Source organism: Diadema antillarum, unplaced genomic scaffold (genome assembly GCF_040938485.1).
Source record: "Diadema antillarum isolate AM-2024a unplaced genomic scaffold, OU_Dant_1.0 seq00000657_RagTag, whole genome shotgun sequence".
NCBI classification, from domain to species: Eukaryota; Metazoa; Echinodermata; class Echinoidea; order Diadematoida; family Diadematidae; genus Diadema; species Diadema antillarum.
In genome coordinates, this window is record NW_027271569.1 from 233,906 (window position 1) to 254,241 (window position 20,336).

Consider the following 20,336-nt stretch of genomic DNA (forward strand, 5'->3'; position numbering starts at 1 on the left):
ACTTTCAAATACTGACCCCTTATCAAAAGCATATCAGAAGAATTCATACTATAATTTTGTCAATGTGCTTCTAACTTCTCAAAGGTAGATATTGATTGTCATCAAGAATGTGTACTTTGATTACCTGTCTGATGTCCTGATGCCTGATTGATTTGTCATGGGGCCTATATCTAGAAGTGATGACATTCTGCAGACGTCCATTGGCTACATCAATAAGCTTCTGTTGATAATAGTCCTGTAGAAAGGTAGACATGTAGTCTGCTAGCTGTGGGACACTAAATGCCTTTGTGCATTCCAGGATTTTATCCTTCAGCACACGCATGGCCGCCTCACAGAAGTTGTTGGTGTTATTGCCACGTACTAATAGTTCCTGGCGACAACCAATTGCCCATTTTTCCTTCCTAGCCTCCATAATAGGACGTCAGATGCTTCTTGAACATCATAATCGTGCTAATTGTATCCACACTCAGTAGCCCCGCACACAAAATCTAATGTATTTCAACAGCTCGCGCGATCGGGAAACGTGGTACTCTGCGAAACTAGACACGATCACTAGCATGACATTTGTCCATTGCTCAATAGAGCGAATGGATGGCGAGCGTGACTGGGGCTTGAGCGGGAGACCTCCACGGACTGAATCGACAGCGAGCACGAGCGATTGACTCGAGGGGAGCGGATCAAATTTTAGTAATTGCCCAAGCTGCACATGCTCTCATTTCCAGATGCGCTCTTTCACAGCAGGCTGAACATTCAACCCTAGGTCGTCGCCCAGCTCTGAGATCGCATGCGGCTGCACGAAAATGCTGCCCCCCGACGCTGCATCCCCCAAAACATGAGGGTCCTGTGTGGCTAAGCCAAGCTGAGCATTAAGCTGTGTGCTCGTAGTGGGAGGGAGCGCAAAAAACGTTGGCATTTTTGGCCAGTGCCCCATCCCCTACCTGCAAAGCATCACTCGACGGCTGAGCCGAAAAAATTGAGTTCGAATTTAGATCAGCAAAATTGGTCAAAACGACCAGATTTCTGTTCTTGGCATAATTTTGTAGTCTAATGTATCATTTATCATCTGCCGAAATTTCGAAGCTAAAGGATCGATGGAAAGGCAAGAAACCATCGTTTTTCTGGGCCATGATTTTCTGACCTGCAGCACTGGTGAGTGCATTCCCTGTGCATGCACTTGGTGATTTGCCACTTCGGAGAACGCTGTGACTATCCTCACTTACATCTGAAATGACGAATGGTGATTCAATGATTCATGTGACCACAGATCCTCGAATTCACGGTTGATGCCATATTTTAAATGCAATTGTCTCTCAAATGAGCTGCAGTTATGAATTGAAAATTGGGTACAGAACAGTCCTTGATGTAGACTAGCCTGAAATGTGGCAAAGTGAAAATCCAACATTTTGACCATATTTTTACCAGATTCGTTGGTTCGTGTAGCTGCCAGTGATATGTGAACTACATACAAAGTACACTGTCTGATACAGTGGAAACTCGATATAACGAGATGGTCGGGACCGAGTCATTTTCCTCGTTATAGCCGATATCTCGTTATATCAGTAGGCATAAAAGAAGGCATAACATAAAGACATTAATTTGCACATGTGGGACTACCCATCATATTTCAATCAATACTGATAACTTGATATTGTGTGTGAGGGAATTACTCACCTTTATGGGTAAGAACATGTTTTTCGCCAAGGAAATCCAATATCAAGTCAAGAATGTGTTTCTTATTAGTTGTAGATCGTTTGAATTTGTAAATTTATATAGCTTGCGATTGTATCAAGATCGTATGTGGATTGGTATGTGGTTATCGTATGGGTGTGTGTTGTATGGAAGCTTGAATATGGTCTGCACAATGTTGTGTGTATATGTGACACATTCTGTATGTACATTATGACTGCGTGTGTGTGAAGATGGGGAATTCCCTATGTAGAAAGCCAATCACAGCATCAGATTGCCTCATTCCTGCTAAACGTCATGATGATGTCATGTATACATTATGGCCGTCCCACCACATTTTCTGCATGTATCAGTGTGCGCGCACACACACACTTCACACGTACAACATGCAGTGCTAGCTGGAGTGCACTGAAGAAAACGATTATGTGTGTACAAGACAGTTTTTGGCGCATCAAGCTTTACAATCTCGGAAGATGATAGCACAGGCGAAGTAAAGCTTTACCGAAGGCATTTTGCTTTACCTCGCTATAGCAGGTTTGATTGGCTATGTTTTTCTTTGTTTGGAAGTCACAAAAATTATCTCGTTATAGCAGTTATTCGTTATAGCCGATCTCGCTATAAGAGTAGCATTTTACATAGACTTGTGTGGAAGGAAATTTGGGACCGGGAAAATTTCCTCGTTATAACCGATATCTCGTTATAGCAGTGTTCGTTGTACCGAGTTTCCCCTGTAGTAACTTTGAACACAGAACAAAGAAAACAAAACTTGTGGGTTTGGTGTCAAAGGCCAGGTGCCAAACAAACAAACAAACAAACAACAGTTTTTGATGTTTGTTTGTTTGTTGTTGTTTTTTTGCTTCTATTGAAGAAAAAAATGTATGCATATCATTCTTAACTTAAAGCCGATGAACAATTGTAGCAAATTCATTGGTTTGAATGACTGACCTACGTTCTTATTCGGTGGGAGGGGTTTGTTGAATGGGCACTCTTTTTGCTCATGAGTACCTGGTCATGTTGACACTCATTTTAGTAAGAGTCCCACATACTCAGCTCTGTTCTCACTTTGCTAGTGATTGTCAGTCCTGACAACAGTGTGAGAGCTTTTAAAAAAGAAAAAAAAAGTAACATGAATATAAGTATATGTAAAGACAGAGAGAGAGAGATAGACATCCTGGAGAAAGAAGAAAGTGGTGTGCTCAACACAGAATCCATTCCTTGATATGAACCGACTTGCCACTGCAACTATTTATCTTGTGAACATATTCTTTCTATGGAAACTGACGTCTTCTGTTATATGCATGTGTAGATTGTGATTATGATGACATATTATAGAGAGTGACATGAGAACATAAATAATGAAAACCTCTTCTATTTCCTATTAAAAGGATTAATTAGATGTTAATTGCTCTCATTATTGTAATGTTTACTTTTAAATTTTGTGAGTGTTGCTAAACATCAGAATCATGTGACCAAGAATTTAGTAAGATGTATGAAAAAAAAAATGTGTGTGTGCATCGTTACCACCACTCATTCCAATGAATTGCCCTACACTTATTTCTCCATTATACTGCCTTTGAGTGATGTTCCCCTTTAACATCATGTAAGAGCATGAGACAAGAGTGAAAAACAGCAAGCAATAGCTTCAACAGCAGAGTGAATTCTGTGATATCAGTTCTCATAGAACTACAAGTGTTTCTTCTCTTGGGATTTTGTATTATATGCAAAATTACTGCTGCATTGTGTCATGTGCATGCCATTGCCTGTATGATGTGCCATACTATGCATAACCTTATTTAATAACAAAATTCATTTTAATGTTGACTTTCACCATTGCCATGAAAATCATGGCAGGGGCTTATGTTATAGTTGTTTTGTTTAAGTATTCATTGTGATAGATCGCTTTAATGATTTGCATGTCTATTTTGGTTTGTGGTATTTTCCCCCACACAGAATGCCAACACACGAAGAGGTAATCTTAAATTAAATGAAAAAAATTTGCAGTGTGCAGATCGATAGGGTTCACTTACTTTACACAAAATTATGTTTTGAATGTTTTGTTTTGTTTTGTTTTTTGTTGGGGGAGGGGGGTTGTGTTAGCTTTCTATGATAGTTTGTTTGGTTTTGTGATATTTTCCCCACATAGAATACCATCACACAAAGCAGTAATCTTGAATGAATGAAATTGCTATGTGCAGATTGATCATGTTCACTTGCCATCAAATGTATATTCTATTTATTTGTTGTAGTACATGATAAGTATATTTATATATTAATCTCTTATATTACATCATAAAGTGAAAAAAGAATGCTAATCATGACATCATCAAGAATCCATTTACATTTGAGGCTGAATTGTGCAAACATCTCTCATTATTGCAACCTGTGCTTCTAGAGTTGGTAAGAGTTGTGACAGCCTGAATCGTGTGACCAAAAATTTAGGAAGATGCATTTTCATTGTGTAGCATCGTATGATATCACAATGCCTTTTATACATTCCATTGAAAGGCATTCTTATACCTTGCCTTTATATGAATATGTGTAAATATATGTAGAGATAGATATATAGATATAGATATCAATGTCTTTGAGTTGTTTTTAGAGTACATTTTGATTATTGTTAAAAAAAGGATAATATTGGAACAAATCTTGTCCATGATCTTGAAGCCGACTATTCTGAAAAATGTTGCTGTTGAGCTGATGTTTGTTGAAAGAAGTAAAATGATGTAAATGTCTGAATCGGATGAAGTGTGTGCAACAATGCATGAAATATTATTGGAGATATGTGCCTCAGATAACATTTCAGTAAATGCCATATATTGTACCTTCATTTTTTTAAATATATAATTCTTGCAATATGTCTAGTTGTATAATGTCTTTGTATCGATTTTGTGCCTTTCTAAACAGTGTCAAGCAGTATGTGCCTTTTTCAAAAAACTTCATTAGTCATTCAAAGCCAGTGGGTTGCATATGATCATACAGTGTACATACATTTTAGACATTTTACCTATTTTATATGGGACTGATGATGCCCATTTTGTTTTCTTCTATAAGCATGATATTTTATTTGGGCAAATCTGTGCAAAAGAAGAATTTATTTGGAACTTGGGCCATTTTATAAAGACATTACACTAAATTCTACTTGTGTAGTTTGCATTTATATGTAGATGTCATTGGAGATTGGCGTATTTAGCCATGCGTTATGTGTTATACTTGAGGAATGCAGTATCATAAAGGTGTGCTATTCAACGATTGTTTATGGGCGATAAAGAGGCTGAAATTAATTTAAACTCTCAGTAGTATGCTGTACCTGCTCAAAATAACTCCTCTTGCTGATTTACCTCATGTTGCATAATATGTTGTTTAAAAAAAGACAAAACAGTAAGGACAAGCAAACAAGGGAATTGATGTGTTATGCATTACGGCTGAATAATTTGAGATCTGTGATGAGTAGGAGGTAAAGTATAATAAAACTCGATATGTATTGGCTCATCTATGGACCACGTGTATCCTTGCGCTAATGTGAGTTGTATGTGTGTGTTGAAATCTGCACAATGACGTGATTTCTGCAGAATGAAACAATTTCTTGCTGCATTCAGTAAATGCGCATGTGTTACCATAAGTAGACGGGAGGGCCAGTAATGATATTTGTTATTTTATATCATCATGCTGTAAACGTGGAAATATTTCTACATTTTTAGACCCACAATGCCACCGCTGGGTCTTATTTTGTGTCTGTACATTTACACAAACTGTAATCTTTCAGCTTGATTATTTTCATATTGATAAGACTGATTGTGATAAAAGCAGATTGGCTTTATATGAATATTTTTCTTTTCAATAAAGATACGCATATTATACTTCAAATGAAATAAAAGCTCTATCTCAGGTTTTGTGTATGTGACGTATATTTCAGAAGTATAGAGAAGAAGGATACAAATAATATACTATATATATACAACATGTATATATATATATATATATATATATATATATATGTGTGTGTGTGTGTGTGTGTATATACATGTATACATACATACAAACAAATATATATATTATATATATATACATACATACATACATACAAATACATATATATATATATATGTATATATATATGTATATATATATATATATATATATATAGAGAGAGAGAGAGAGAGAGAGAGAGAGAGGGGGGGGGGGGGGGAGAGGAAAAGGAAGATGAATATTTTTTACATTTTACTTCCTATCATTTAAAGCCAAACCACAGTAGCTAAACATGAACACAAAATATGCCTAAGTTCATCAATGCAGTATATTTGTCTTTATTATCCATAAACTTACATTTACAGCTGTATACACAGTGGGTACAAATGGAAGTGTACTCGAGATGACGGAAACATGAGGGACGAATCACTTATTACAATGTACGTAATGTCTTTGTATAGGCTTACGTGCTGATACGTTACTTTCTGTGAAAGGTAAAACATGTGCCTAAGATTGAGGAAAAAATAATAGGTGGTTTGATGAAATTGCATTTATCTTGGAAGATGTGTGACATTCCGCATTTTTTTAATCATTGGACGATTGCAATTGGACATCGACATGAAACCCCCATTCCCAACAAACAAGCAAAACAGTAAGGCCTCTTGTCAACATGAGTGTTCCTGTATAAATAACGGCTTCTTGTATTGTAATGGGAACATAACTAAAGTGTTAACAGTGGTACTGCGAGCTCCATGACTTGTGTATGAATAAATCGTTTGCCGTACAAGGTCGGATTCGTCCAGTAACATCACAATTAGTATCATCAGTTGCACATGAGAGACTTTGAGAAACTGAACCCCACTCTTTCAACATTGCATTCAACTCAACTCCTGTAACTAATAATAATAATAATAATGATAATAATAATAATAACAATGATAATAATGATAATAATGATAATAATAATAATAATAATAATAATAATAATAATAATAATAATAATAATAATAACAATACAATAATAATGAATGGAGCATGCATCATATAAAATCCCCCCCCCCCTCAAAAAAAAAAAAAATCAAGTGATCATCTGTACCGCATGCGAGGTCCCAATTTTTGGGGAAAGGGGTATTGTAGGGGCTCAAGTCAGTGAACAAAATCCCCCAAATCGTTCAAATAGGGGGTATTTTAGTATCTTTTTCCCAGAAATATTTTTTAGTAATGGTGATTTTCAAATCTTTCCCAAATAATAACCCTGAAATAGCTTTCCAAACAGGATTAGTGTCAACCCCCCGAAAATTTTGGAAATTCCGCCTGAGTGGGGCCGGGAGGGAGGGGGGGACAAAATGGCATCGGCCGCCAGTTTGCAAATTCTGCGAACGCAGCAATTAAGCCGACAAGTCACCTGGGTTTTTTGACCCGTCTTCGATACTTAACAATCTGTTGAACGATAATTTGATGAAACATTTGATCCACTTGTTGTGGTTCCTGTTTTTGCTTTTGTTTTCGTTACATGGGGTAGCTTTTTGTTGCCGGGATTTGTTCATAAATGGAATTGTAACAGAGCTATAAAATATCGATTTGTGAAAGAAAAGGCGAGTGGGCTCTCTAACAAAGGTGAGTGAAATTATACGTAATTTGAGTGATGTAGAATAATAAGTCAGACGAAAACTGAATGACAAACAAAGACAAAGAATCGGACCTTACGTCGCAAGATTCAATAAGACTAGATTTCACTGTTTTTCAGCTGCATCTCAAAATCTACAGAATAATACCCGTATGACAAATTCATCTTCATCATGATCACCATCGGCTAGTATCACACATGATTAGGGAGCCTTAGATTTGCGTGAGGGTGCAGCCTATACAAAGTAAAATGGCGACCCATAACATCTTTGCATGGAGTAGCTCTCTACGGTGTGCATCATAGCGGAAGCAAAAAACAAAAACAAAAACAAAAAAAAAATGGCCCAGAATACGACTGTGCGCGGAACAGTTTTTTTTTCCTCTCTGAAAGTCCGCGTCGCGAAAATCTAAAGCTCCCTATTATCTGCTCAAAGTGCATACGCCAACACTATCTTGGCGTCAATGATGATAGTGATCAACTGCCTCATCATTATCTGTACCGTTAGCTTAACTATCATAAAACTGATTTCTTTAATTTCTTTAATGACTATCCTCGTCATCATCATAATCATTATCATCATCATCACTACCACTACTATCATCGTCATCATCATCATCATCATCATCGTCACCACCACTCTATTATCATCATCATCATCAACAACAACAACAACATCATTATCATCACCACCACCACCACCACTATCATCATCATCATCATCACACTCATCATCAATAATCTACACTGCACTACACGGGTCCCCGTTCTCGTCCACGAAAGTGTCCATGTCCGGTGTTTTAGCTCGCTGGAAGGGACTTCTTGGTCGCGGGAAAAATTTCGAGTTCGACGTAGGACTCGGACTGGGACTCGCGCTCCTGGCGGAGAGACCATTCATGGCGGCGTGGTCCACGTTGAGGTAGTTGCTATTTGGCGCTTTGTTGTCGGCGAACTCCATTACACGACTTCCGGGTGACCTGGATGTGTGAACACAACAAAATAATAGACATATACAACGAGAAAATCATATTAATATCGCATATTGTCTTGTGATGAACGTGCTAAACTATCAAAATGAATAGAACGAGCGCTCTGGACACTAAACCTTGAGAGTTCGAGGCGAACAACAAGATGATGATAATGGTTGATGTTTTGTTCAGAAATGCACTTTCTCTTTAATATGCATGAATGGTGGGTAAGTTCAAAAATAAGTTTTCGAGGGGTTTCCTTCAGCTCTTAACAAAGATCAAAACACTAATGTTGTAAATATTCATCCATTTTTACATTGACCTGTGCTTCGAAAAAAGATGCTGAATGAATCATGTAATTAAAAAATAAATCGAATCACTGTTTGGGATGTAGGCATATCGTTTTGTATTAGGAGGAAATCAACAAGGACACATAAGCGATGGCATTGCATACATACACTCAGTCGAATACTACACATTAAACAATGTTGCCAGCTTACTTTCTTCGGAAGATGTTCTTGAAAGAATGTTTGAAGGAAGCCTTTCTTTGTCTGAGGTCTTTCATTTCATCCTCGGGAAGTTGACATGTTCGCACGAACATCTGTTCTGTGATGGCGTCTGCTTCCCTCTCCGTCAAACCCTCCACTGCCGCTAGGTCCGGCGCCTCTATCGTGCTGATAGACCTGGAGGGCGGAGACAGTCTTCTTGTAGGGGATCTCGATTTCGGAGAATGGGAGCGAACATTGTGTGACTTCTTTCGCGTTCGTTGAGAGGGCGGCAGTTCCGCGCGTCGCTCTTCGCGAATGATGTGCGCCTGGAGCGCGCCAACGTCGATGCTTTTCCTTCGCGTGTACAGTCGGCTGTTGGCTCCCGAACGGAAGTTCTGAGGGAGTGGCATCGGCATGTCCGAGCTTCGTGAGAACATGTGTGTTTTCATGTCGTTAAAGCTCCTCGAATTTGGGAGTCCGTCAATGTTATGCATGTTATCACTGCTCTTCGATCTTACCTGCGGGAGGTTACTGTAGCCGTTTAGCAGCGCGTGATTCGGCGGAAAAAGGCTGTCGCTCATTTCATAATGTCCGAACATCATTCCGTTATAGTCAATACTCTTCCTTCTTTGCCTGACCTTGGAACTCGCCAGCTGCTTTGATCTCGGCAAGGCATTCGCCGGCGTCGAGGGCACGTAGCCAACCTTCTCAATGTCGGTGTCGTCCTCGCCGAAAACGCCGAACGACTGCTGACGCGACAAACTCATGCGCCTTGCCCGACTCTTCCGTCTCTGACGCGAGGTGTCGATCACGTCCCCAGGTTGCCGATCGTCGCGGGCAGTGTACATGGCAGCATTGCTTCCTTTCCCGATCATCCCCGGGACTGGGACTACAGAGTTTTCGGGATATTGCGTCACGAGCTGACTATGCCCATCATTGACGACATCATCGTGCTGTCCACGTATCGTTGACTGATACGGAGGCGGGAAGCTCCAGTTGATGTTCACGCGATTTGTAGCCGCGCCGTCTGCTTGATCCTGTGCGATCGCAGTCTCTGACGGTACTGATCGCAGTCTACTTTTGGGCTTGCCCTTGGACTGTATCGGGCGACTAGCCCACATGTCCCGGTCTACGGACAGGGATGGGGGTGATGCGTTCGAGAGGCCTCGCTCGCCTTCCATGGAATGGACACCGCTGTCTCGGAGGTTGGTCTCTGCGCTGCTCTGACTCGAGAACGATGCTTTGCTGTTTCTCCTGCATAGAACACATAGTATTGATGCCTTCAATCAGTGTACTGTATCATCCATCCTCATAAGGCCATAAAGTACGAAAAGACCAGGGGGGCATTTCATGAAGCATTTTTATCCGACAATGTTGTCGGACAAATTTGCTCTCAGCCAGTCAGATGCAAGGATTTCAGTAGCTTCTAACAGTTTGTCAGAAAAATATCCGACCGAAACGCTTCATGAAATGCCCCCCTCCCCGATTACTTTTCTCTGAGGTTGTGTGATTCACGATTATCTCTCTCCACAACCCTCAATATTGAAAATGCAAAAAAAAAAAAAGAAGTTTGAGAAATACACCCTATACCGTTGTAACAAAGGGGGAGGGGAGCGGTGGGAGGGGCTGGAGTGTGACTATCGTTAATGTGAAATGTACCGTGAGTTGAAAGTATTGCCGTGTAATTAATATATTCAACTAAAAAAAAGTATTAGTACTGATAAGTCAATGATAAACTTTCTCGAAGAAGATCAACTTTAGGGGTGTGATTTGTCCTTCCTCTATTAATTCCACTGAGAATATTGAATATCAAAACGACTATTTGGATATAAACATCTATCCTTTAACCTACAAGCATCACTTCAAAAATTATAATTTAGCCTGACTAAAATGATGTCTTTAAGAAGAGCACTGCAGCTAAAGTGAAGCAATGGATCTCGATAGGATATCGATTCTATAACCTGTACAAATGAACATCGCTAATTTATCTACGGCGTCCAATAACGGGCAACCACTACAACCATATTGATCATGTGACTTTCCTCCCTATCTGTAACTTTCTCCTGGGAATTTAAACCTCCACATTCACTCACCTCTTTCTCTCCTGCGTTTCCCTGCTCGACGATGACGGCTTGTCGCTCGATGTCGACGTGAGTTTGTCCATATCCTGCACGAAGCTGCGAAGTCGTCTCAGACACGACTCGACGTGAAAGCGATCTGGATGAGTCTTATCCGTGTATTTCAAGAGTCGCTGGAATTCAGGGAAAAAGAAATGAGTATAAAACTGCAAGATAGTACACACTTAATCTTACACCAGCGTTTAAAGCGTTTGACAACGAAGTTTGTGCAATGACACGATATGTGGCTGAAAATATAACACTTGAATCCCTCCCTCTTCTTTTAATGGCTCAAATACTGGTGATCATTACTAGTTGTTCTCGTTGCCCCTTGCACGGAAAAGAGCGGGGAAAGGTTCCAACAAGTCAAGGTACACTGTATTTTCCCCTCTCTTACATTAATAGGGGTTCACTTGATTCGGCGTAGACATATAAGACACTTCAATTTTTTGTTAGCGAGCAAAAATTAAGTTTTTAAGCCGAAGCCCCCCCCCCCCCCCCCTTCCAAAAAAATATTGGAAACTGAAGTAAAACAAACTGGTTAACCTGAACACAAACACGAAACCAAGGTAGTCTTTCACAAATTTTTATCATTCTGTAACACAGGTCTCTACAGGAAAACACTTTTGGACGAAAGACCTTAAATACGGTGCATTCTCATGTTATCTGTTAGACAGAAGGTCACTAGAGCTGGACGATCGACCACGCAGAAAGCAAAAGAAACTAACCTTCATGAACCGTGCGTAGAAGGATATTCGCTGTAATGGCGCCATGAGGTAAGTGAAGGGGTCGCTCTTCTCGTGTCCATCTTCTGCAAGTTGTTTCTACAAATAACAAAAAGATAGGATGCAGATTTTATGTCTAACATTCTATTTTGTGACTCTAAGTGTTGGTACTGACCAAGGATTGAAATCAGTCGTGGATTATTCAATGCAAGAATACGTGAAGAAGTGTGATGTCACACTAGTTCATTATAAAAGTTTGTAATTATTATTGGATACAAATTTTACAGGAAACTGTATTGTATTGATATTTGATAATCATTCGAATTTTGAATTGTTTATCCATATTGAATGTATCAATTTCTAACACAGTACAAGGTGACATTCGAATTACACGTCATGTTTCTGTGTGGTACAGGTACAAAAGAACCGTAAGGCTGTAATGAGCTTCATCTAACTTCAGAGCGTTGAACGTTAGTATCTTGTAGCATGCATACTAGGTCTTCTACCAATTCAAGGACACAGTTTACGTCGATTCAACAAAATGTAATCTATGCAAATTCCTAGCAACATTGATCTAATGCAATAATGTTGCATGGTATTGAGCATGATTATTTATTACACGAATCAATAGCATCGATGCTAATAATGATGTACGTTTACATGCGGTTTATGATTTAACAACAGTTAATGCTTGACGAAGTGGAATTGGCGCGTTATTACCTCGACAAACTTGTAGAAGTTTTTGGTGGTAGACAGATGATTGGCGAGCACGGAGAGGCTCTCCGAGAAACTCTTGACGTAGGTGGCGTACGACGCCAGAAGAGATGACTGTAAAGAAAGATTGTTGAATAATCGTCAGGCATAGACTGTACAGTTTGAATTGTGATCCTTGTCATTGTTTAGAGTGCGTCCTTCAAGAATATCTAGTTTTTAGGGTAAAACATTCTTCTATTTAAACAAAACCCGACTACATTGTTCAGAGGAATGTCTATAATATGCTCATGATAAGGATTTTTTTTTTCGATGTCTGTGTCCACCATGTTTGATATAAGAACAGCACAGCACAACATAACATAGCAAAGCTCAAGTAAAGAAAATGATCTGATCAGATTAGCCTATACCGCCCGCTCGATGATAATGTTTGGTCATTGTCATAAGCGTCATAAGCGTCATAAGCGTCCCCCCCCCCCCCCCCCCAGTTTGGATACATTGACCGCCAGCCTTGCGTGCATCGAACAACTTTGCGCTGTGTGTATTTCCCCTATCATGCGAACCACTTCCTTGGCTTTCCAGAGTAAAGATGTACATATATTCCTTGTAAAGGCAATTCGTGTAGCAATGACACGGCATTATCGCAAATTATGATACTAAAATCATTGCTCTGTCTGGGCTGTGTTCCAACTCACCCCGTCACTCCCCGAGATCCTGGACAGCACATCTCCCATGATGCCTTTCCACTTGACGTCATTCAGCCTGGCGTCCAGGGCTCGCAGGAACGCGGAATGCTCCTGGTAGAGCTCGCCCAGACAAGGCGGGAACATGACGCTGTGGAGACACAACATTCAGGATAGCGGAAATGAAGACAGTGTGGAAAGGAATTAGTAGGCCTGCCTGGAAGGCGAATAGGCGATCATTAACATTTTCATCACCAATAGCATGTGTATAATTAGTCCAAATCTAATTAAGATAACAAATACAATGAAGAGATCTACCTCAAACACTCCTTGTATTTACAGTTTATTATAAAAGTTATCTACAAACTTGATGTCTTTTTTTCTCGAGAAGAACTCGCTCTGAGATCTGTTATATGGTAATGTCTTAATATCAAAGTCTGTGATAAAAAGGGCAGGTGGTAAACGTGTGTATATTATATAGGTATATGTACAAGTAACAATACAATCTTAGAGCGGATCACACACAAATATAAACATAACATCTCACAGACATTAGAATCTTGAGGAGGGTCATAATCACGTCATTACGTGAAACGGAATTGTTTTATATATCAGAGATGGTTTGGAGATACAATGCAACAATATGAGGTTCAATCTGGCAGACTGGTACCAATTATGGCAAGCAATGGCAAGGCCTCAAGACTCATAATCACGTCGTTACGTGAAAACGTAACTGTGACGTTTTGAACTGACCTGATATCGTTGATTGGGACGATGGACTCGATAACGAGTGGCTGCACGATGCCCTCCTGGACGAAGCGGAGCTGGGACACGTAGGTTTTCTCCGAAGACAACAGCGACTCGACAATCATCAGCCTCTTGTCTGACGTAGATCATGATGAAGTAAAGATGATTATAGACATATCAAGGATTCCTCAATGCCGTTGCATGCAACAGCGTGTTATACTTTAGTAATGGTACAGCTAACGTGACTTTTCCAATATCATGATGGTTAAATGAGATTAGCAAGTTTAATCTTTCACATTGGAGAGTGTCCTCCTTTGTACGGCGGGAACGAATCAAAAACAAAATGAGGGAAATAACGCAAAATATAAAAGAAACTGCAAAAAATTGCTTCGATTCTTATGGATTACATTTATTTTACGTCCCTTTGCGTCTGTGGTTTTCATCAAATTACAAATGCGTGAACGTATTGAGCATGTATACGCAGATACGTTTTGTGGTCACATCTCAGACAAGTGTTAGCCTTACATTGCTGTGAAGTACTCACAGAACAACTATATATGATTTGTATGATTATGTTGGAATTGCAATATCATGTTGGAATATACAATAGTGCTGGACATCCTAATACTTATTTCATGTATTTGGTAGCATTTTAATCCCTTTCTATGAAAATTTTTAATGTCAATCTATTCAAGACTGATTTTGAAGACATTTTAGTCATACATACTTTTCTTGCTGTCACTGTCCCTTCCGTTCACAGACATTCCGAGTTCATTCTGCAAATTGCCCTGTTGAATAAAAACCATAAGAAAAAAACATCGATTCGGGTTACATTGAAAAAGAATTCATTATCAACGAATATATCGGAGGGTTATAGATGCTGGATCATTGACATTCAGAGCTAATAATTATGACAGTTTCGATGTTCAAAGTCGCGGCTGTAACTTTATCTGAGCGTTCCAGGTAGAAAAAAAAAATAAAGATGCACAAAGCAAAAATGATGATGATGATGATGATGATGATGATGATGATAATAATAATAATACTAATAATAATGATAATGATAATAATGATAATAATAATGATAATGATAATAATAATACTGTTATTATTATCATTATTATTATTATCATTATTATTATTATTATTATTATTATCAACAGTAACAACAATACTACTGCTAATGATAATGATTAAAAACAAAACCAAACACACATACATGCAAACATGGTTGCGAAGTTTGGGCAGTATCGTACTTTTTTGTTTTTTACAGGCGAATTTTGGACAAAAAAGGGCAAAAACTATCCAAAATAAAAGATAGCTTTCAGTCAAACATTTGATTAGGATTTTACGTCACCCTTTTATAAAAAGTAATGTCAAATCATATCACGATTACAGTTCACTATTGGGATTTTCAGCAACATGATAAAGTTTAGTCACTCGACGCACAAAGGGTTATTACTGCAGTGTATTGATAATATAGCCGGTCGAGTGGCAACTTTGCAGCTGCCTCAATATAAAAAGAAATAGATGAAAGAGAGAGAGAGAGAGAGGGAGAGAGAGAGAGAGGAAGGGACATAATATAGAGATTAGCGCAGGTGTGGGGGTATGATATTATCAAACTCTCTTAATCTTTTATATATTGTGGGTCCTATATCTAAGAGAGAATTACGCTATAAGACATAAACCCGCTGTCATAGCAACGCGGACAGACTAACCAACCTGCATCGGATATCGGCACACCTGCTCTTGGCTTACGACTACGCGTTCTCACGACATGATATTGATCGATGTGTGTGTGTGGGGGGGGGGGGGGGCGAAGGGGGATATGAAAAGCTATTACAAGCATGTTGTGCACTTTGAAAAGAGTCATTTTAACCTTATCTGGAGTAACGAAAGAACAATATCATACACTGTATAATCATCATTATAATGAGTGTGAGTATCTTTCTTTCTTTCAACAACAAATTGAGTTCATGATCAACTTAATGAATAAAAAAACTGACAACAAACTCACTATTGTGACGTTTCGCCAATTATTCCAGTTTTTTTATTCAACTAATTATTGATCTTGTACTTCGACGGGAAGAATGAGGAGAATTAACATCAAATTGAGTTTATATTACTTTGATATTAGAAGAAATGACACATTTTTAAGCACGCCATATGACTCACATTTCTGTTGTGGAGCAAACCATCTGCCGAAGGCGAGGCGAGAACCGCCCGTTGCCGATGGTACTGTTCGGCAAACTGTCGGCTCAGCTTCGTCATTTGTTCGGCCGTCTCAATAGTCGAGTCGTCGGAATCGGAGAGCTCGGGCTCAACTGTATTTTAGAGATAAGGGTCAAAAGGTAAGTGAATGTGGGCGTATTTTGTGTTTGGAATGCAAAAAGTGCATCAGTCAAAACTTACAAAAATGTATAGTTCGTAAATGTCATGTCTTACAATAATAGATCATTGTTTATGTCTCTATTGTGAGTTAACATTTATTGTTTCCAACCCAAACAAAGAAATAAACTTGATGGTTTCGTCTACCGAGGTATGTCACCGTCATCTCCCTATTCCTTTCAGCAATCAAGTAAAATAAACAATGTAATTGCAGTGGTCAAAATGCTTACTGTATGGTAATTCTATTGGTGGCATTGGGCAATTTGTTGCGGGTGGGCAAGTGTTTTACTAGACAAACAAAAAGGAAGCCTATAACTTTGAAAATTATCTTTCAGGAGTGCCTATTTCAGCTCTAGGTACACATGCAGGTTCTGCAGAAATCTCTCCTCCTTGCTATACCTGGACTGCTGCCTGCTTCCGGTAATGAGTCAATGAAAGGCTGAAGCATGGGCGGGACCGAGTCCTTGGGCTCCTCGAAGTCTCCCCGCTGGTAGCCGCTCTCTTCCGACTGCCAAGAGCGCCGAGAACGATAGCTCTGCGGCGGCCTGTGTGTTGGCGAACGGGAGATGGCGCATGGTGAAGACATCAATATGGAACCAGTGCGTGCACAACAATAGCATAATCATTACGTCATTATTTTTTTTTTTTGAAGTGCAGTCTATACTCGAACATGTACACTGTGTTATTCTCTATGTCACACCAACCTGTTTGATCACACCGACATGCACCTGTATAGGCCTACTATATGGGCGTAAGTTGGTGTAAGATTGACGCCTTTACATCCGAACCATACACACAGGCGGAGACAAACAGACAGACAGACAGACAGACAGACAGACAGACACACACACACACACACACACAAATACACACACTTTCTCTCTCTTTCTTTATAACATATTTATTACTTATGTTGTATTACGACCGAATGTGCCTCAAGGTGTTTTTCTTAATTCATGGGCACCTGGCATCATGTGTCATGTAATGTGAAAGGTGTAAAAAGGAAATCTCCCTATAGATGTTAAAGGATCTTCAAAAAAAAAGTGTGACATAGAAGATGGTGTAACCATGGTCTTGACTAGTCTGGCTCATCACAGCATCAGTACCAGGTCAGAGGCATTGTGTCAACCGAATTTTCGTGATTTTTTTTTCTATTTTTTTTTTTATAGCGCTTTGTTACTGTGACATCACAAATTGTCTTACAGTTCTTATCTGGAGGGGACAGCAAGCGCATGTTTGCCACAAAAAAAGAGAGAAAAAAATCAATAATGATAATAATGAAATAGAAATTCATAACTTTTAGACAGGGTGTGTGTTATTTTCCTTTCCTTTTCATTTACTGTTTCATTCATCTTTCTGCTTTAACAAAATCCAGACATTTGTACCGGGAAAACGGTCTAGTCAAATTTAATGTTTTATGTATTACGAATAAATGAAATGAAATAATAGGTGAGGGAAAGCGGCCCTTTGAATGTATTATTTAAATAATTATGGTATTAATCGTATTGCCTTACCTATTGTTGACGAAGCTGGCGCTCTCTTGTATTTGTTTCTTGATGGTTTCCTGCTCTCCTTGAAACTCCAGGAGCTGCCGCTTCAGGTCCAGTGTCGTCTGCTGACCCTGGGCGACTTTGTCCATGGCTCCTCCGAGTTGTCCCTGATATGACGACAGAATGACGTCATGATTACGAAGTGAGGGATTAAACCATAATCTTCTCATAAGAAAGTCAGCTACTCGGACTTTCTCTCTCGGTGGATAGATGAATAATAATTACTGTGATTACTGTGATCATCACCTCCGACTAAAATCCATTTTATAATGTTATATACTAGTATTCAGGGAGTCTCTCTTTTATAATTCCAAGAAGTGATAATGCTGATTGAAAATATTATTTACTGCATTTTAATCAGTTTGCAGATAGCAGTAAAAAACGTAAAAACACATTGAAAATTATCGAAATGATGATTGGTATCAATAAGTATTTGCATTGCACTTAAACGGCAGATCCAGAATTCACAAAAGATAATAAATCAAATCATGCATGATGCACTTTCAAATGTGTAAATGCGCGTGACACGTCACATATTCCTACTACTTTTTGATTAAATGCACAGATTTGAGATATGGGTTTGATGTTAACTAACATTGTGGAACTGGGGTCTATTGAGTCTGCTATTTTAAATCATATAGGATACGGAAATAGATTAGCAACTTGGAGATCAATATGGCAAAATCAGAAGATGAATCCGATGACCAACTAAGCCATCGCCTTCGTGTGAATTTGACTGATATACTCTTTAACAATCAAAGATGATCACCTGCATTATGGTACGAAAATACACCTGCTCTTCCTGAGACCTAAACACCTTCGCAATTTATGAGTCAGACCATGATCAACATTTTTCGTCCTTTGTGTCTATCATTTTATCAGATTACAATGAACCATATAACGCCCCACTTTATCCCACTTTGTCTCATTTTGCCTGAAACGTATGCTGTTTAAAATCCACTAAAAATGGGAAAAAAAGAGAGAACAAAGTATATAATATAATAATACACACAAAATACACGAAAAAATAAAACAATTCGTGGAAGAAAGAGATTAATATTAAGTCAGAGCGTGAAGATGTGCTATATGGCTGACTCGATTGCAATCTTACAAATACATTTGTACAGAGAGTAACACTTGATTAAAAGAAAAAAATCAGCCGTCACACAAAACGACCCCTTCTCTCATTCTGAGCTGTAGAACGACTACATGTATTTGGTATCCTATACCTATATTTAGGCACTTGCAGCTGAAAATCCAGGCATGTTATATTGATTGCATACCTCGTTCACGTGATGATTGTCGCTGGCATCCGGAATGATTTTTACATTGACGACAATGCTATACCACCTGTTGCAAGGATTAAACGTAAGGTAGAAGCAGAAATAGGGTACAAATCCATGCTTTGATATGGAATAATTTGAATAAAATATATAATATACCTTCATGGATTCGACCATCTCGGTGAGTTGTTCCACCTTGCTGTCGTTTTCCTGCTTGTGGGTCTCGAGCGTCTCCTGAAGCATGCGATCGCCATTTTGGATTCTGGATAGCTCCTGCATGGCCAGGACGAACCCATCCTTCATCTCCTGGACGAGCTCGTGGAGCTTTTTGTTCATAAACAGAGATAATATAAAGAAATTTTATCTTCGCAGGGCTTATGAAAGATGAGGATTGTTGTGTGCAAAAAAGAAGAAAATATTGAAGGAGCTTATTTGCATTAAGAGATGCAGAAGTTGTTGAGACTTCTACTATGACACGCTGTCGTGACAGCGCAGGATAAACAGGGCTATAATTATGTGAAATAACAAACTGACTTAATAAAATTGTAATAATTAGACCTATAGATTACTGTTACAGGTTAAAACTTTGATTGAGAGGTTGCCCTCTGAGTAGCTATAAAACTCATCACTAACATAATTATCAGCCACTTAAGATTTTGCTGTCAATTATATGAAATAATGCTTTTATCTTATCGCTTGTTTGTTTTTCCTTTCTCTGCAATTATACAGTGCTTCGGGGTTTTCCGCCCATGACTATTTTAGGAATGCATCAACCCAAGTATTTGTGACAAAATCCATTACTCAGAAAAACCAAATGAACAACAAAAACAATGTCAATTCAGATTGAGGCAATGCGTATGATGATTTTAAACGCGGTACAGAATTCCATTCGTACTCTTATCAGGGATGCGTCGTCTTATGGCAAATTCAAGAAAGGCAATGTAAAAAAATGTAAAAATCTCATGACGGTAGGCGTGCACCTCATTATATACAGAGTCCGAGCGCAACATTTTGTTACCCTTCGCTGCTGGCAGAGGAGACTGCACTTTCGGCAACCTGTCTCCGTTAGGACTGCATCACTTACTCGCTTCTCCAATCTCCCCCTCTCTCTATGTCTTTCTCTCTTATTCTTTTTGTTTTTCTTATTTCTATTTTCATGTCACATGGCGAGAACTGTCTCCCCCTTTCGTAATAGGTCGAGATGAGAAAGAAAAACACTGGCGGGCACGCTTCCCGCGGACAGCTCACTCTCTCGAAAATGAGACAACTCGTACAGTGTTGAACGCTTCTGGCGCTCAGGGTTATCCGACGGGTGGCGGGAAATTATTAGATTTTGGTTTATTTATGTTGCTCTCTCCGTGCCTTTTCACCCCTTTAGGGTGGAGCAGTGTTGCTATTGC

The 20,336-nt window shown here is 39.1% G+C and overlaps 1 protein-coding gene across 1 annotated transcript; it reads right to left on the reverse strand.

Annotated features, from left to right (window-relative positions):
* Window positions 1-8,018: 8,018 nt before the first annotated feature.
* On the reverse strand, window positions 8,019-19,254 carry LOC139736583 (uncharacterized). Its single transcript, XM_071647330.1, has 12 exons — window positions 19,096-19,254; window positions 17,618-17,760; window positions 16,503-16,648; window positions 15,891-16,039; window positions 14,443-14,503; window positions 13,722-13,851; window positions 12,981-13,119; window positions 12,295-12,402; window positions 11,578-11,673; window positions 10,826-10,983; window positions 8,745-9,986; window positions 8,019-8,253 (listed from the first exon to the last, which is right to left on the reverse strand). The coding sequence occupies exons 1-12, from the start codon at window positions 19,237-19,239 to the stop codon at window positions 8,019-8,021; spliced, it is 2,751 nt and encodes a 916-aa protein (XP_071503431.1). The 5' UTR covers window positions 19,240-19,254.
* Window positions 19,255-20,336: the final 1,082 nt, after the last annotated feature.

What these genes read in the sequence shown, in the direction of transcription:
- LOC139736583 (XM_071647330.1), bottom strand. Translation starts at nt 19,239, where the DNA reads ATGAAGGATGGGTTCGTCCTGGCCATGCAGGAGCTATCCAGAATCCAA. An exon ending in GTCCCAATCAACGATATCAG is followed by an intron (nt 13,120 to 13,721) that starts GTCAGTTCAAAA and finishes GTGTCTCCACAG; the next exon opens with CGTCATGTTCCCGCCTTGTC. An exon ending in AAGAACATCTTCCGAAGAAA is followed by an intron (nt 8,254 to 8,744) that starts GTAAGCTGGCAA and finishes TCACACATCCAG; the next exon opens with GTCACCCGGAAGTCGTGTAA.